Raw genomic sequence first — 16,421 nt, 5'->3', positions numbered from 1 at the left:
ATAAGAACAATTACCCTTGCAACGGCGAATCCATAATCAGAGATGAGAGGTAAGTTTATGTGTAGCTTTAAGTGTAGCTTTAATTTATTTTTCATTATAAAAAAGTGTTTATGACCTGCAGAATGGGACATAAGAGAAACCAAAAGTGATACATTCCCTAGCTGTAAATTTTCAATAAAATTAAATGTGCTTGTCATTTACAAGCATAATAAGATTTTTTTTTATTTAATGAGTTTGTTGCATTAAAATGTAATGTAATAATTTAAATATATAATTATTAATTTTGCAGTATGTTAATAATTCCATTTAATGAATTTAAATAGTGTACATTATGTATAACATTCTAAAGTTATTTAGAATATAATTGAATACATTTTCCCTTATGATTATTTAAATAAATAAAATACACAAAAATCGCGATTAAAAGTCCATTATCAGTGTAATTTCCATAAAACTAAAGGGACTTTTATACTGGCGGTCAGAGGGAGATGCGATACGTCGTCGACATCCGTTATCCGTTTACTGGTTTATACCAAGTCCAAAAACGGGGGGGTTATTATTTATTACATACCATATCATTTATCAGCGCCAATATAGACATAAAAAAACAAAGCATATGAAAGGTAAACTACTTTTACAGTATTATAACGGGATTAGAATGAAATATCTCGTGCTAAAAGTAATAGTTTGTTATCACGTGCTCCCCTACAATCCAGAAAGAGGAAGAATAAACCGCCAAATCTGAAAACACGGACAGGAAGAAACACCCATGTGTGAATGTTGTTAATTAATGTACATAACTGCTGCTCGTCCACCCTGACCCAGGTATGTCAAATACAGCACTGTAGGGAATTAAATATTAACAGTGCTCTTTATTATTCTTGTAGGTTTCTATTGTTTGTAGAAGTTTGCTCAAGAGAGCATAAGGACAACGGAAATGGTTTGAATGTTTGTTAAATGCATGGTATTCTGAACTAATAAAGTAGCTACATGTCAGGCAGTAACAGCTTTTTAATCATCACTTTTGTATAATTGTTTATACACTTTTATTAATGCAATTTTATGACCTCAAATTAGTTAAGAAACAGCATGAAACCTTTATATTTTTTTATAAAAATACTATTTAACAGAGGAATATGTATTCAAATATATACATATTTGTCATTTTTTAAATATTAAATAAAAAGAAACGAAATAATACATGTTTTATATGGAATTTGGGTACTTTCCTGTTATCCGGACCCCACCATATACCATGGGCGGGGTTAGGGAAATATTGTGCAACATTTAATTCATACTTTTGCATTAATATGAACTACAGATCAATTGATAATTATTTAAAATTGGCCATTCATCATCATTAAAAACCTAGAAATATTAAGGATAATTTTTGTCATAGGAATTTCTATCAAATTTAAAAATGTTCCTTAATAAATTTGTATATGTATCAGCTACCATGAGACAAGAGTGTGAAAGGGTTTGTAAAGATGAACTGTAGTAAGTTATATACAGACACATACCCATCATCCGCTGCTCTCTTCCAGAATACTTTGTCTAAGTGATCCGGCTCATGATGCTCAGTCCGGATCAGGTGTCCTTGATAGGGCTGGTGTTTGAGACTTATGTGATGGAGCACCACAAGAATGATGTCCTACAGATCTTCCAGGAGGCCAGTGAAGATACTCACTATCCTGTTGTAGTGAATGCCATGACCTTATTCGAGGACAATATGGAGGTTGGAGAGTGTTTCAATGCGTTCCCCAGCCAGGTCCTGCCTATATTTGACAATGCCCTGCACAGAGCGGCTCAGACCATATCTCAAACTTCTTCCTCACTGCAGGGGACTTTCAGCCTCAAACACAATCTACATGTTCGTATATCAGGTAAGCAAGTGTGAGAACATCCACTCTTTTACACTGACACCTGTATCAGGGCTCGACAACGAGGATTTTATACATTTGCTCTGTATATTTGTGCAACTTCCTGACCAGCCTGACACAACCACCAATAACATGAGTTTTGAGGAGTGTTTTTAGAAAACTGTTGGGAAAATAGCTTTATTATGGTGTTTTTGTTTGGTAAAGCTAGTGATGCAGTAATTGCACATTCCACCTTTATTCACCTTTATTATCAGGGGAAAATATAAGAAAAAATATTATGTGTAAAAAAAAAAATCCAAATCAATCAATAAAGAGGAAAAATTGAATGAAATAACAATAGGACAATAATCAGTAACGCTTTACACTGACTATAACAAATAATTGTATTATTCAATTTTATAAATGTATTATATTTGTTTGTTTTAATTGTAAGTAAAGTGATTTCTAATCTCAGCTATTCTCATTTTACCTGTACAATAAAGCTCGAATCTTATCTTGAATATTTTCAAAATATTATTACATTTATATATAATTAATACCTTATGCAACATATTATTATAATGTAATAATGAATACATAATGTTATATTTTTATATTAAAATATTTTTTATTTAATTATTAGTGATTTTTATAAAACATTAGTTATTTAGAATTTAAGTAAATAATGTTTTTCTCTGTATATTTATTTCTAATCTTAACTAATCTTGTTTTAGCTGTACAGTAAAGATTGAATCATATCTTTAAGTATTTTCATAACTTGATTACATTTGTATATAATTATTACCTTAGATAAAAATATTATTGTGCATTATTATTTGATCATTATTAAATATTATATAATATATAAAAAGTTTTTATATTACATTTATTTATTTATAAAACATTATATTATATATTTTTATGTAATGATTAATACATAGAATTTAAGTGAATATTTTGTTTCTGTGTATATTCATTTTTAATTTCAACTAATCTCGTACCTGTAAAGCTTGGTCCTTATTTTTCATTAAGTATTTTCAAAACATGATAACATGAACTATTTCCTTGCACCAAATATTATTATTGTATAATATCAATAAATATTAATGTTGTATATTCATATTCATATTCACATTTTAAAATATTAAATGAAAAATGTTTTAAATTCATATTTTATACTTCATTTCAGGGAGAGAGTGAGAAAGAGAGATCAGTTAAGCATGAAAGTGTTGGCATTGATTCATTAATGAAAATTGTTCTCAGGTGTATCCACATATAATAGGAGGTACTAAAGTGTGTTTGGCCCGACAGTAATGTACTCTATATACTGTAAACTCCAGAGAATATGCTATAAATGTTACAGCTATTAGGCCTGTTTGTGCACAACAGTAAACAGTACCTCCAGTGATCATAAGTGGCTTGTATATGGCTGACTGTTCTCTTTGTGTAACTGGTAGATCTGCTGCCATAAAGCCTCCAACTGTCTGCTTCATTTGCTCTTGAAGGCTTGCAGCCTATTAGTTTGTCAATGCAACACAGAGGCTGTTTCCCACTACAGGCAATTAGACCGTGCACACCGTGGCAGACAGCTCATTTGTCCTGCCGTGAACTGTTATCTGTTATCATGGTTGCTTCCTCTGATCTAGTGTCATATAACCTGCATGATATGCTGATGTATTCTTCTCTGTAACAACAGTCTCGTTATGTTGGCTCGCGGTGTGCAGGAGCTGGAGAGAGATCAGATGAAGCTTTTAGAAGGTGGTCAGGTGTGAGCGCAAACACTGCATGATGTAACAACAAGATGAGCAGCGGCTCTGCGGGAAGGGTATAGATCCGGATCTGAGGAGAGGGAGGATGTGTCATGTGAGAGGTCGGACAGGCACATGCTTTCTGAGAAAAGAACAGCTGAATGAGGCTTCAAAGGAATAGTTCAGGGAAATTCTGTCAGTTTTTGCTTGGTATGTTGTTCCGAATCATATGCTGTTATATTTTCTGTGGAACGTAAAAGGATCATTTTTGAAGAAACTTTTCATAGGCAAATGTTCTTGCTTTGAGTATGGAGGCACGCAAGTCATATAGAGATTTTAGGTGGGCTATTTGACTTGAGCTAAGCAACCACGTAGCAATTCACTAAAAACTATTTAAAACACATTGCAAACACATAGCAACACCCTAACGTTGTGTCATGGGCCAGCAGCACTCATTTAAACCCATGTAATTGTTATCTGTGTCTAGAAGATGGATTCAGCCAAGAAGACTGCTGTAGGGAGTGTGTCAGCAATAATCAGCTGACTGACCTTTCCTGTTCCCTGGATGTTTTATCCTGTTTTGTGGACAATGGGAGAGTTATAAATAGCCTGAGTGCAGACTCCACTCATAGATCCAGCGTGCTGTGAATATAAAAGGGGGTCTGAAAATAGGACACGCAGCCATAAAAAGCACATAGACCGTTGGCCATATCGCGATGAACAACCACGTCATGTGTCTGAATGCTTTCATGCTTTGGTGAAGGTCATTAGAGAGAAAAATAGTGTATCCAGGTGGTGTCTCTGCAGTCCTGGGGGGGGGGGGATTTTTTAGAATTCCTTGATAAAAAGAAAGTTCAAAAGCTATTCATTTTTTTGTTTAGTTGTTTCTTTTGTAACATCATAGATGATTTACTGTCACTTTTGAGAAAAAATGATTCATCCTTGCTGAATAAAAGTATTATTTCCTTTCAGAAATCTGACTGAGCCTGAACGTTTGAACAATGTGTGTAATGTATAATATATTTAACTTATATTTTAATATGTAGTTAAATATTATTTTACCTACAAATAATGAAAATTTATAATACATGAAAACTGGGAGCCTTTGAACATTTTTGAATCGTTGAATCAATTAATAAACGTTTGTACTGTTTGAACTGATTCATGTAAATGTCTAATGACAGTCTTTTTAGGAAATCTAATGGTCAAAATCATTAAAATAATAAAAAAATTCACAAAGGTGCGTATTTGAATCAAAACCATGATCAGGAATATATCATGAATATTCAGTATTTCTGCGGTCGTAATCTGCTTATCTAAAAACTGCAGAATGACGTGCACAGGAAGAGTATGAAGATTGTTTTAGATGACGTGTAGGCAGAGAAGGGAGGTTTGTGTTTGATCCCTGAGGTATGTGGGATGGATTGCATTGCATTGTGGCGAAGCCAAGTGCTTTTCTCTCACGTCCTGTAGAGATGATTGCCGTCACCTGTAATTACACGCTCTTCATCTGTAGCCCTGCAGACGTGACTCACACTCCGAATAAACACACTTAACTCAAACCCATTTTCTCTGCAGCTACTACAGTCTGTATCTGTGGTTAGAGGGGAGAGGAAAAAAATTAATGGAAGTTTATTTCCTAAGTAACTTTGACATTGGATTCTTCTTTCTTTTATGTTTTTCTATGATGCAACCATGCTGGGCCAGGCCATATTCAAATATTGAATGTGCTCCGAGTTGATTTATTATGCAAGAAAGTGCAAGAGACTGTAACTCCGCTTTTGAACTTTTCATTAATGAATATGCAGTGCCCTCTAGCATTTGGAGACCATAACTGCTGAAACGGGAGCCCTAAAAGACTGTCGTGGAATAACACTGACACCTAGTGCTTAATATAATGCTTGCTTATTCCTTAAAGAGAAATAGTCCGCCCAATAATGTAAACTGTCATCAACTGAATATACATATATCTTTCTCTCCTAATAACTGATGGACTACATATATGCAGGTTTACCTATGTGTCCCGAGCTGACCAGAGATCACATTCCTAAAGCTAGAGATGTGGGCCACTTCCTGTCCGTCACAGGCACAGTCATCCGCACCAGTGTGACCAAAGTCCTGGAGTATGAGAGAGACTACATGTGCAATAAATGCAGGCACGTGTTCTCCGTGCAGGCTTCTTTTGAGCAGTTTTACACCTTCACTCCACCCACCAGCTGCCCCAATGAGGATGGATGTAATTCTTTCAAACTCACCTGCCTGTCAGGGAGTGACGCCCCTCCGGCCGCCTGCAAGGACTACCAGGAGATCAAAATCCAAGAGCAGGTGAGGCACCAGGGGTGTTCTTTATTCAGGGACAGGCACCCTGGAGCAACCTGCTGCTGAAGAAATAGTTCACACAAAAATGACAAATCTATTGACCACTCTTTTTCATATTACCTGAGCTCTAAAATGACATTTTAAATGTAGTCCATACAACTTGTACACTCTATATACTATAAGTCTTTTGCTGCCAAATGACAGAATAAAAGGTCTTGATATGCAGCTCAAGGGATTTTATTTTTATTTTTACGTTGAATAAGTAAAATAAATTAAAATTATAATTTAAAAAAATTATAATTAAAATATGCATAAATGTAGATGTGGGGTAAACTCATTTACCCATCTAAGAAAAAAGAATTTGTGTTTATTTCTACATGTCAAAGTAAATGTCCTGTTCAGTGCATTTTCACTTACAGGTACAGAAACTGTCGGTGGGCAGTATCCCTCGATCCATGCTTATCATCCTGGAGGATGATCTTGTGGACAGATGCAAATCAGGTAACTGCAGAGTATTGGTGGAAATCGAGTCCAGTTTATTTCATGTATTTACTGGCTTTTACAACTTGACAGTGCAGGAATGAGATCTTTGCTCAGTCCTGCTCACCGGTAATACAGTGTACATGACTGGCTTTATTAGATTTCCTTAGGAATTAATTCAGAATTAAACTTTCTGTTGGTTTCAATTATGTGCTTTAGTGCAATAACAATAAAATGAATGGAGAACATTTTTCCTATACAGCTTATAACATTATATTATACTGGACAGTTCATGCGGTTCATTTTTTAAACACTGTGTTTGCTTGCTGTTTATATTTACTTTTTTCTACTGATATAATAATAGTAACATCCCTTAGGGCAACATCATGTGTCTGTTTCCCTCATGATGCTGTCATGTGTTTCTCGCAGGCGATGACATCACAGTGTATGGGGTTGTGTATCAGCGCTGGAAGCCGATGTTTCAGGATTGCCGCTGTGATGTGGAGATTGTGCTGAAAGCAAACTATATCGAGGTCAATAATGAGCAGTTCACCACAGCACTGGTGCTGGAAGACATTCAGAAGGAATTTGAAGAATTCTGGGACAGTCACAAACATGACCCCATTGCCGGTACACAGTTGGTGTCTCTTTAAATATTGAATCTGGGAAACCCAGTCTAGTAGTACAAATAAACAGTACAGCATTTTCAATTCCATGTCTCCTCGGCATTTAAAAGATTCCTTTCTTTTTCTTATTGCTATCCAAACTCAATTACAGTCCTTGTAGAGGAAGTTGAGTTGATGAGGACCATGAAACAGTGTTGTAATCTGTTTCCAGTGGTGTTTGCTGAGGCACAACATCTCTATTAGGCTACTATTGCTCATAGGGTTATTGGATTAGGGATTTGAACAAATCTCTGACTGAAAGTAAGTATTAAATGTTGGCATGTAACTCATACTGTGTCGTTTGTGCTGCTGAGCACATGAATGATACTTCAAACCATGTATTTTTTTTTTAGGAAAAGTGTTTTATTACTTTTCTACACAGTCAAATGTATGGAAGCTTGATTCCACCATTGAATAAAACAATTTAAAAGATAATTGCGACTTTTTAGCTCACAATTGCGAGATATAACTTTTTTCTCACAATTTGCAAGTTTATATCTCGCAGTTCTGAATTGTGATATAAACTCGCAATTGAGAGTTATAAAGTCTAATTCTGAGGGGGAAAACATTTTTTTTCTCAGAATTGCAAGTTTATATCTCACAATTCGGACTTTGAAACTCACGCAATTCTGAGAAAAAAAAAAGTCAGAATTGTGAGATAAAAAGTCACAATTACCTTTTTAATTTTTTATTATGTGGCGAAACAAGCTTCCATACAAATGAATGATTTTCACAAGGTGCATGTTACAAAAAGTTGGGAGGGTGAGTAGGGAACCACCTGGTGATGGATTAGAAACTGCTTAAATCACCTAAGCATACTAGAATACCCATCAACCCCCTCAGCAACCTCCTAGAACACTCAAGCAACTGCTCAAAGCATCTTAGCAACCTCCCAGAAAACCCTAGCAACCACTCATAATGTGGGACAGCTCATGGGATTCAGTGTGGTTTTATTAATCATAATCTCTCTTTCTCATTCTCTCTCTCTCTCTCTCTCTCTCTCTCTCTTGACATTCTGAAGGCAGGAATGAGATCTTGATGAGTCTTTGCCCTCAGGTGTTTGGCATGTACGTCGTCAAGCTGGCTGTTGCTATGGTTTTGGCAGGTGGGGTACAGAGAATAGATGCGTCTGGAACTAAGGTGAGAGGTATGTGTTCACACTCCACATAATGGATAGTCTGACATTTGGCCTTATCATGAAAAAATCTGAGAGGTGTGCTTGAAAAGTGTATTACTCTTGTGAATAAATCTGAATAGCTCTGACTCAAACTATGCGCTCTGTGTAGGAGAGTCTCATCTGTTGCTCGTGGGCGATCCAGGCACTGGGAAGTCTCAGTTTCTGAAGTACGCCGCTAAGATTACACCACGCTCCGTGCTCACTGCAGGAATCGGATCTACTAACGCAGGTTCCACATGGGGGGGTTAATAGAATAATTGTATATATACTTCGCTTTTTGAAGTACTTCACTATTTTTTTAAGCTTGTGGTATTTCTACTGTGCACAGTATGCAGAATTTCTGTATATATATTCAAAATGTGCAGGATAATCACTGAGGAAGCAGAAGTTCACTTTACCTGACACAATTCATTAGTTCTCCCTGCAACACCTTGATATGCACAGATTAGTGGTTTTAAATGACATAATATACTTTTGTGAAGAAATGTATATATATATTCTATTTATATTATATGTATATTTCCACATTTTATTCATCAAAGATTCCTAAAAAAATGTAAGTTTCCACAAAAATATTAAGCAGAACAACTGTTTTAAACATTGATAATAATAAATGTTTTAAATTATATTTTGAAAGAAAACAATTATGTAAAATGTATTTTAAAAAAGTATACATTTTCAATAACTTAGACTTCTATCAAAATCATTTTAAAAAACTTAGTGTATATGTAATTAATATGAATTGTTCAATTCTTCATACTCAGGACCCCTAAAATTTGTGATTAAAATAAGTGATAAATAGGTGTTTAATATAAAGAAAAATATGATTTGGTTTCTTTACTGTTACTGTTACATAGTTGACTTGTAACAGTCCTGAGATGAATTAAACAAACAAAAAATGCCAGAGCCAAACTTTGTATTGTACTGAAGTGGTTTGCAATGTCTGATGGGTAAATTTTCCCTCCCACTTCCTATGAAGTTAAATATTGTTGCACATTTGTTTGCAACAAAGTTTGCTACATTACTGTATACACATACATTGTATTTATTTATTTAGAAAAATACTAGGCAATATTCAATTTCTATTGTGCAGTAAGCAGTTAAATTAGTGCCGTTGCATCATCGTTTGCATGATTGTGAAATTCTGGTCAGGTCTGACAGTGGCGGCTGTCAAGGACTCAGGAGAGTGGCACCTGGAGGCGGGAGCACTCGTTCTCTCTGATGGAGGTCTGTGCTGCATCGATGAGTTCAACAGCATCAAAGAGCACGACCGCACCAGCATCCATGAGGCCATGGAGCAACAAACCATCAGTGTGGCTAAAGCTGGGTGAGTGTTGGGTGAGGAGATAAGGTCACACGCACGAGTCTAGAGGGGGAATACCAATTTTCACTGATGCATTTCTTGCATTTTTATTATCCAAAAGCTTGTGAGCATCACATTAAATCTCCCACTTTCCTCTTTTGTAGAATGGTGTGCAAACTGGACACAAGGACCACCATCCTGGCAGCTACTAACCCAAAGGGGCATTATGACCCTAATGTGTCTGTTTCCGTGAACGTGGCTCTCGCTAGCCCCCTCCTGAGCCGCTTTGACCTTGTGCTGGTTCTGCTGGACACTAAAAATCCAGAATGGGACAAAATAATCTCCTCTTTCATCCTACAGAACAAAGGTTTGTCCCAGAGAAGAGCTTTGTTTTGTAATATCAGACTAATATAATATTAATGTTATGTTATGTTATAATAATATGAAGGGACAAACTGGAAATAATTATATGAAATCTCAATATATATTTATATATCCTGAAAATAAAGAAAGTTAAATAATCCAAATATATAGTTACAATTATACATTAGGATGTACATTTATATATTCAGACCTATAACTGAATATTCAGATTTACACATATATATATTTACAATTAATATTTTATTTATTCAGGTTTGTATATTTATTTTGGACTTAAGTATATATTTGGATTGACATAAAATTTTATAAATTAATAATATTTTAATAAATGGTAACTTTATATATATATATATATATATACAGTATATATATATACCGGTATATGATATTATTATTTTTAATAATAATAATATATTTATGAAGTAAATATACATTTTATTTTATTTTAAATACTACATTTAATTTAATTAATAATATAAATCAAATTGTAAATGTAATATTTGACACATTTATAATATTTAAATTTTTCACAGTAAAAGTGGGTCTTTATATATAAATGCCTTTGCATTTCAAGACCATTCTTATGAAATGTTTTTTTACACATTTTTAACTTGGTACCTTTTACATGTTTAACTTGGTATTTTACATGTTTTTGTTTACATGGCATACAAGAAAATGTAGTTTGTAAGGCATCATCTAAAGTGTTATTGGATCAAACGCACCTCTATCCAGCCCGATTGCTGGTTCGTGCCTCTCTTGTGGGATTTGTTGCTTGTTCGGTCTTCGTTATTTTCTCAAGTGATGCCACTTTGATAGGAAAGCTTGTTCCCTCGAGGGCTGGATCACCCCTCATTTGGCTTAGAATTTCTTTGATACTGAGTTAGAAGTTAATGGCGAAGCCTTGCCATTTGTTGCGTATTTATAAAATATTCATCTTAGCATCTCTCTCTTTATCTCAACTTCCTTCGTGATTTCCCCACAGGAGCTCCAAGCGAGTCTTCATGTTTATGGAGTATGGAGAAGATGAGGGCCTATTTCTGCCTGATCAAGACTCTTAAACCTTGCATAACACAGGAAGCAAACGCCATCCTGAGCCGCTACTATCAGCTGCAGAGACAGAGTGACAGCCGAAATGCTGCGAGGACAACCATCCGCATGTTGGAGAGTCTCAGCCGCCTAGCAGAAGGTCAGATGCTAACATCTAGCATATTATCTGATCTTATTCACTCTACTTTTCCCCAATAAGTTGTTATTTGCTAGAAGCCATATTCATAAACGTATCTGACTGTGTGTCTGTGTTTCAGCTCATGCCAGGCTGATGTTCAGAGAGACGGTGACTGTAGAGGACGCTGTTGTTGTGGTGTCTGTTATGGAGTGCTCCATGCAGGTAGTTTTATTAGCAATGCTGATGCTACTCTATATTCCTGAAGCGATATTACATTTTTGAGTAGTGGAAAAGCATTTTTTTTCTTTACCTCAGGGAGGCGCTCTACTTGGAAATGTGAATGCTCTACACACCTCTTTTCCTGACAACCCCTGTGAACAGTATAAAACACAGTGTGAGGTTGTGCTCGAGAGGCTGGGATTGACTGAGATCTTACACAAAGAACTGCTAAGACTCTCGAGGTAAAGTGAATCATACATACACACACTACCATTCAAAAGTTGTTTTTAAAAAATAAATTAATCTTTGCTTTTTTTAAGCGAGGATGAATTAAATTTGATTTAAAAAATGAGTTACAAAAAATGCTGTTGATTTGAACTTTGAGCAAAGAATCCTAAAATGCATCATTGTTTTCACAAAAATATGAACTAAAAAAATATTTAATATTAAGATTTCTGAAGGATCATGTGGGACTGGAGTAAATGCTGCTGAAACGTCAAGAATAAATTACATTTTAAATTATATTCAAATAGAAAACAGTACATTTTAATTGTAATAATAGTTCACAATATTACTGTTTTTACTGTATTTTGATCAAATAAATGCAGCCTTTGTGAGCATAAGAGACTTCCTTCAAAATAATATTTAATTGCAAGTTTAATTTCATTACTGGTTATGTTTTTTTTCAAATATTAAATTGATGAAATTTAATTAGCAGTATGAATAAATTAAATTGTGATTTTAAATTAGCATTGCATAAATGTTTATGTGATTATATCAAAATATTCAATAATACATATATTACTTATGTAGTAAATCAGTTAGCATAGCATTATTTTTATTTATTTTATTTAATATTTCATTAGTAGTATGAATCAGTTAAATGGTAAATGTATTATATTACATAAATTATTTGCGTTTAAAGCTGCTGTCCGTAGCTTTTTTTGGGTTCAAAATTATCCAAAATACATATTTGATAAAATACATAACCAGCCAGTGTTCAAAACTATCTGCTTGCCTTAGCTCGATGCAAAACGGTAAGCTTGTAATAATGTTTTTAATTTTAGTGGTACTGGTGGATTTCCGCGGGAGATTCGAGCATGTCTTTGCGTCATTACGTCACATCTGTACACATAAAGAAGGAGTCTCGGTTAGTATAAGCTATATTGCGTGTGAGGATGTTGGAGGTAGAGATTTATAGCCTTTTCTCACAGCACTTGATATAATTAAACTTATCAATTTGATGGCGGATCCAGAAAGGTTCAAACGACGATCATCATCAGTGACAACTAGAGACTCACCCGCTGTAAAATGCGAAAGACTTCGTTCGGTCTTCGGAGTGGCTACAGAAAAAAAGAGACTGCAACCGGACCCATGCGAAAACAGGGATAATATCGGAAGGACATTACATGATGTAGTCACGCAATGCTTGCTGACGTTGTTAACATTAACAATTTGAGAACATAGTATAGCTACTTTGCACGGTTTTGCGTGAAATGATAACTTATAAGCAATTGTTAGATTTAATCAGCGCGATTTACTGCAATGTCAGAACCAGAACAAAAGTGAATGTTTCTTACTAGTTCAGATGACATTTCCCGGTGAAAATTCTTATGTTGGTCATACTTCCAAAAAGAATAATCTGTGATTCTGAATGACAATATCCACATCGGCGCGGTGACTGACAGCTGCACACTCTCCTCAAACACTGTGTTCATCCGCGCTGTGCCGTGTCGAGGGTGTTGAACTACAACTAACGTAAAGTTGATAATTCCGCGAATGACTGCAATTGCAGATTTCGAACAGAGATGGCGACAAAGAGGAAAAATGCCGGACTGCAGCTTTAATTATACGTTTAATAGTAGGCCTCAAATTCATTTAGTATGTGTCCTACCAGCAGAAGGGCATATTTTCAAATCAAAATGGCGAAATTGAATAAAAAGTTGAGTAGTTTGCATCACTAGGCTATTACTGCCGGTCACTGAACATTTCTATCGTAAAACAGTTGTCTAATACTTACATTTACTTACATCTTTCTGCGAACCCTCGTTGCGTTGTGACAGTGACAGTAAGACCCGCCGCCTTTGATTTGATTGGCCATCTCGATCATTTTGATATTGACAAATACTGTTAGACCGCTGAGGCAGAACAGCCTAAAAATTTCATACAACAAACACTTGTGAAACTTTGTATCATCCTGACAACAAGCAGCTTTACTCATTCTACACTAAAATGATAAGATAAGACAAATAAAAAGAGAAAATATTAATTCTCTTTTTATTATTATTCATAGCTCAGACTAAATCAAAGCAATAAAGGCTTTTATGTTCTTATAGTCTACAGAGCAGAAGACTGGACTCCCCTAAAGGTACCGAACCACATAGTGACCTCACCATTGAGCGTGCAGCTGTTGAGAATCACGGTAACCGTGATGTGACGTCTAATTCGGACGCTGACCTGGACTGGTTCCACTCCTTATCCAGCCCGACTGGTTCCGGCTCCATCATTCACACCTCCACACAGAACACTACGACCACACTCCGCCGTTCAGTGTTGCCTAGCAACAGCCGTTCCAAACGCCGCAAGGGTTCTGCGTGGGAGAAGGATGAGGATAAATCCACGGTTGAAGCTGTAGTGGAAAGGGGCTCCAAAAAGCTCAGAGGCAAACGACTGAAAGAGATGAAAGCGGCCCTCCTGCTGAACGAAGAAACAGTTTTAGGAGGAACTGATGATGATGTGTTCTCCCACAGTACACCCATGACAGGGAAGAAACCCTCAAAAAGGAAAAACACAACCATCAGTCTTCCTGACATAGACCAGGAGGCTGATTTCAGAGCCAAGAGTGGAGAGGATTTACGCAGGAGACTCACAAACTTCACATTCAAGCCGAGAGAGAGAATGTGTCATGCCGATCAGTCGGTTGTGAACTCTAACACAAGTGCCAAAGTGGCGGTGCAAGAGGGGGCGAAGCCTAGCTCACCTCAGATGCGAGATAAACAGGCCGAGAGGGAGAACCAGTCGAGCTCACTTCCTCCAGCAGAGGGCAGCAGAGCTAATAACATGCTCCGACTGGGAACTCGCAATAAAAACAAGGACGTTTCCTCAGAGGTCTTGAATGATGAGAGTATGACTTTCACAGCTCAGAAAGGGACGTTTGAGGACACTGAACATCAACAACAGCTGCTGCCGAGACTGAACAGTCTCTCTTCAGGTGAGAATAATGGTAACACTAATAAACACCCACAATCCTTACCAAAGACAGACCACCCAAAGACTAAGGTGGCCAGCTCCACTCTGGACAAACTTTCCAGATTCTCTTTTACGGGCTTAGCTGAGGAAAAGACTGGAGATGAAACAATCCCAGCTCCACCGGAGCCACAAGAAGCCATAAATGGCAGTACAAACAAAGTGGCAACAAGCACAGTTTTCGAAGACCAGGATATCACAAGCACACAGATCAGGAAAAGTATAACCACAGGTGTGAAGAGCAGCGCACTGCAGACGGGCAACACGAGGACAGAACCCTCCGACAGACAGGAAGAATTCAGAGAGAATGCTTCAAAGAAGAGGAGATGTTTTGAGTTGAGCTCCGGAGGATCCGCAGGACTCCTTAAAGGTTTTTCACTGTTCAGCTCGTCTGTCATAGATGATGAAGATCTAGACGCTGACTGGAACTGATCCAGCAAGAGACGTTTGTTGTGTGTAATACAAGTATATATCATTTATATATACGTATATACTTCTTTTTTTTTTTGCGTTTAAATGTAAATGCATTTTTGTTTTTGTTTCAGTAAATATCAATTACATTTTTGTCTGGTATTGTTTTCTCAAAAATTCAGTTTATGCAGTTACGTGCAGTTAATATAGTTAAAGCTGCAGTCCGTAGTTTTTGGCACTCTAGCGGTTATTAAACAGAACTGCATGCGTCTTGCGGAAGAACATTGTTGCCGGAACTACTTCTCTCTGTTTATGTCTATGATGACGAGTCACTCAGGTACTGGGCTACTCTCCAGTGGTACGACTCGTACCAGTCTAAAATAGTCAGAATATAAACACTTATTATAAGTGTACCGTAGTGATTCAGGATAAGACAAAAACACGGTTTGGAAAATGGATTCATGATGTACTTGCTCATTGTATATAAATGTAGTAAATGTTGAACACAAAAAAAGCAGCTTTAAATACTTAGATTTTTATTTTATTTTTTCCATTGAAGTTTGCCTACCCCTTGCAAAAGTTTTCATTAAGTTATGTTTATATTTTCAAAGGTTTTTATAAATATAAAAATATAAGCAATATTTTTTTCTTTTTTGAGTGCATTGCCACTGTTCCTGCTGAATACTAAATAGGCTGTTAACTGGTGGTTTTGACATCATAATCATGATGGTTTATGAATTATCCATTTTTGGGTCTGGGTGGACTAAGGAGGCCTAAATGTTTTATTTCAGAAAAGCAAGAATAATAATTTTTTCCCCCTTAAGTGAATAACCAATTCTAAATTTATAGTAAAACAATTCAAGAATCAGGCCAGCTACAGTTAACAACAGCGAATGTCTCATTGACGTGCAGTGATTTATTGTTCAACAATAGCGGCCAGCAAAAATAAAGCCAGACTAATGGTGTCTTCCAGCTCATGTAAAGTCAAATAACCATCAAAACAGATTCTTGGATGCTTAGCGGACTCTGTAAGAGATGTTTTCAGTCAGGCTTGAACAATTCACCCCATGGGAACAGTGAATGACACCTTGGTGAGGAGATGTTGTCTATCGTCATGGAGATGGATTGCATTCCATCGGGAGCTTAGGGATGAAGGTACTGCAGTAGGTGATAATAGGATCATACAGGATCTGCCATTCCCAAGGTCAAAATCATGGACAGGTCTCAATTACATTTTGCTTGCTTATCATTCAAACCGCTTCAATAGCAAGAAATCAAGTTCACCCCTTTTGTTTTTTTGCAGTTTTGTACAAAACAAAGTAAATTACTCTTCTTTTTAAGCAATTTTTAAGGTTAATCCCCTTTATTAGAATGTACGTATGTTAAACGCCTTCCTGGTATTTGTAATATTGCTATATTTGACCATTTTCTGTATAAACAAGGAT

The 16,421-nt window shown here is 36.1% G+C and overlaps 1 protein-coding gene across 1 annotated transcript; it reads left to right on the top strand.

Annotated features, from left to right (window-relative positions):
- Positions 1 to 1,546: 1,546 nt before the first annotated feature.
- Positions 1,547 to 15,023, top strand: mcm9 (minichromosome maintenance 9 homologous recombination repair factor). Its single transcript, XM_056269125.1, has 12 exons — positions 1,547 to 1,883; positions 5,616 to 5,932; positions 6,346 to 6,427; positions 6,836 to 7,036; positions 8,093 to 8,218; positions 8,358 to 8,477; positions 9,401 to 9,575; positions 9,716 to 9,918; positions 10,918 to 11,121; positions 11,240 to 11,322; positions 11,416 to 11,561; positions 13,656 to 15,023. The coding sequence occupies exons 1-12, from the start codon at positions 1,571 to 1,573 to the stop codon at positions 14,995 to 14,997; spliced, it is 3,312 nt and encodes a 1,103-aa protein (XP_056125100.1). The 5' UTR covers positions 1,547 to 1,570; the 3' UTR covers positions 14,998 to 15,023.
- Positions 15,024 to 16,421: the final 1,398 nt, after the last annotated feature.

This window comes from Rhinichthys klamathensis, unplaced genomic scaffold, assembly GCF_029890125.1.
Source record: "Rhinichthys klamathensis goyatoka isolate OS25496 unplaced genomic scaffold, OSU_Roscu_1.1 h1tg000281l_1, whole genome shotgun sequence".
Lineage (NCBI taxonomy): Eukaryota > Metazoa > Chordata > Actinopteri > Cypriniformes > Leuciscidae > Rhinichthys > Rhinichthys klamathensis.
This window is presented reverse-complemented; position numbering and strand designations above follow the sequence as displayed.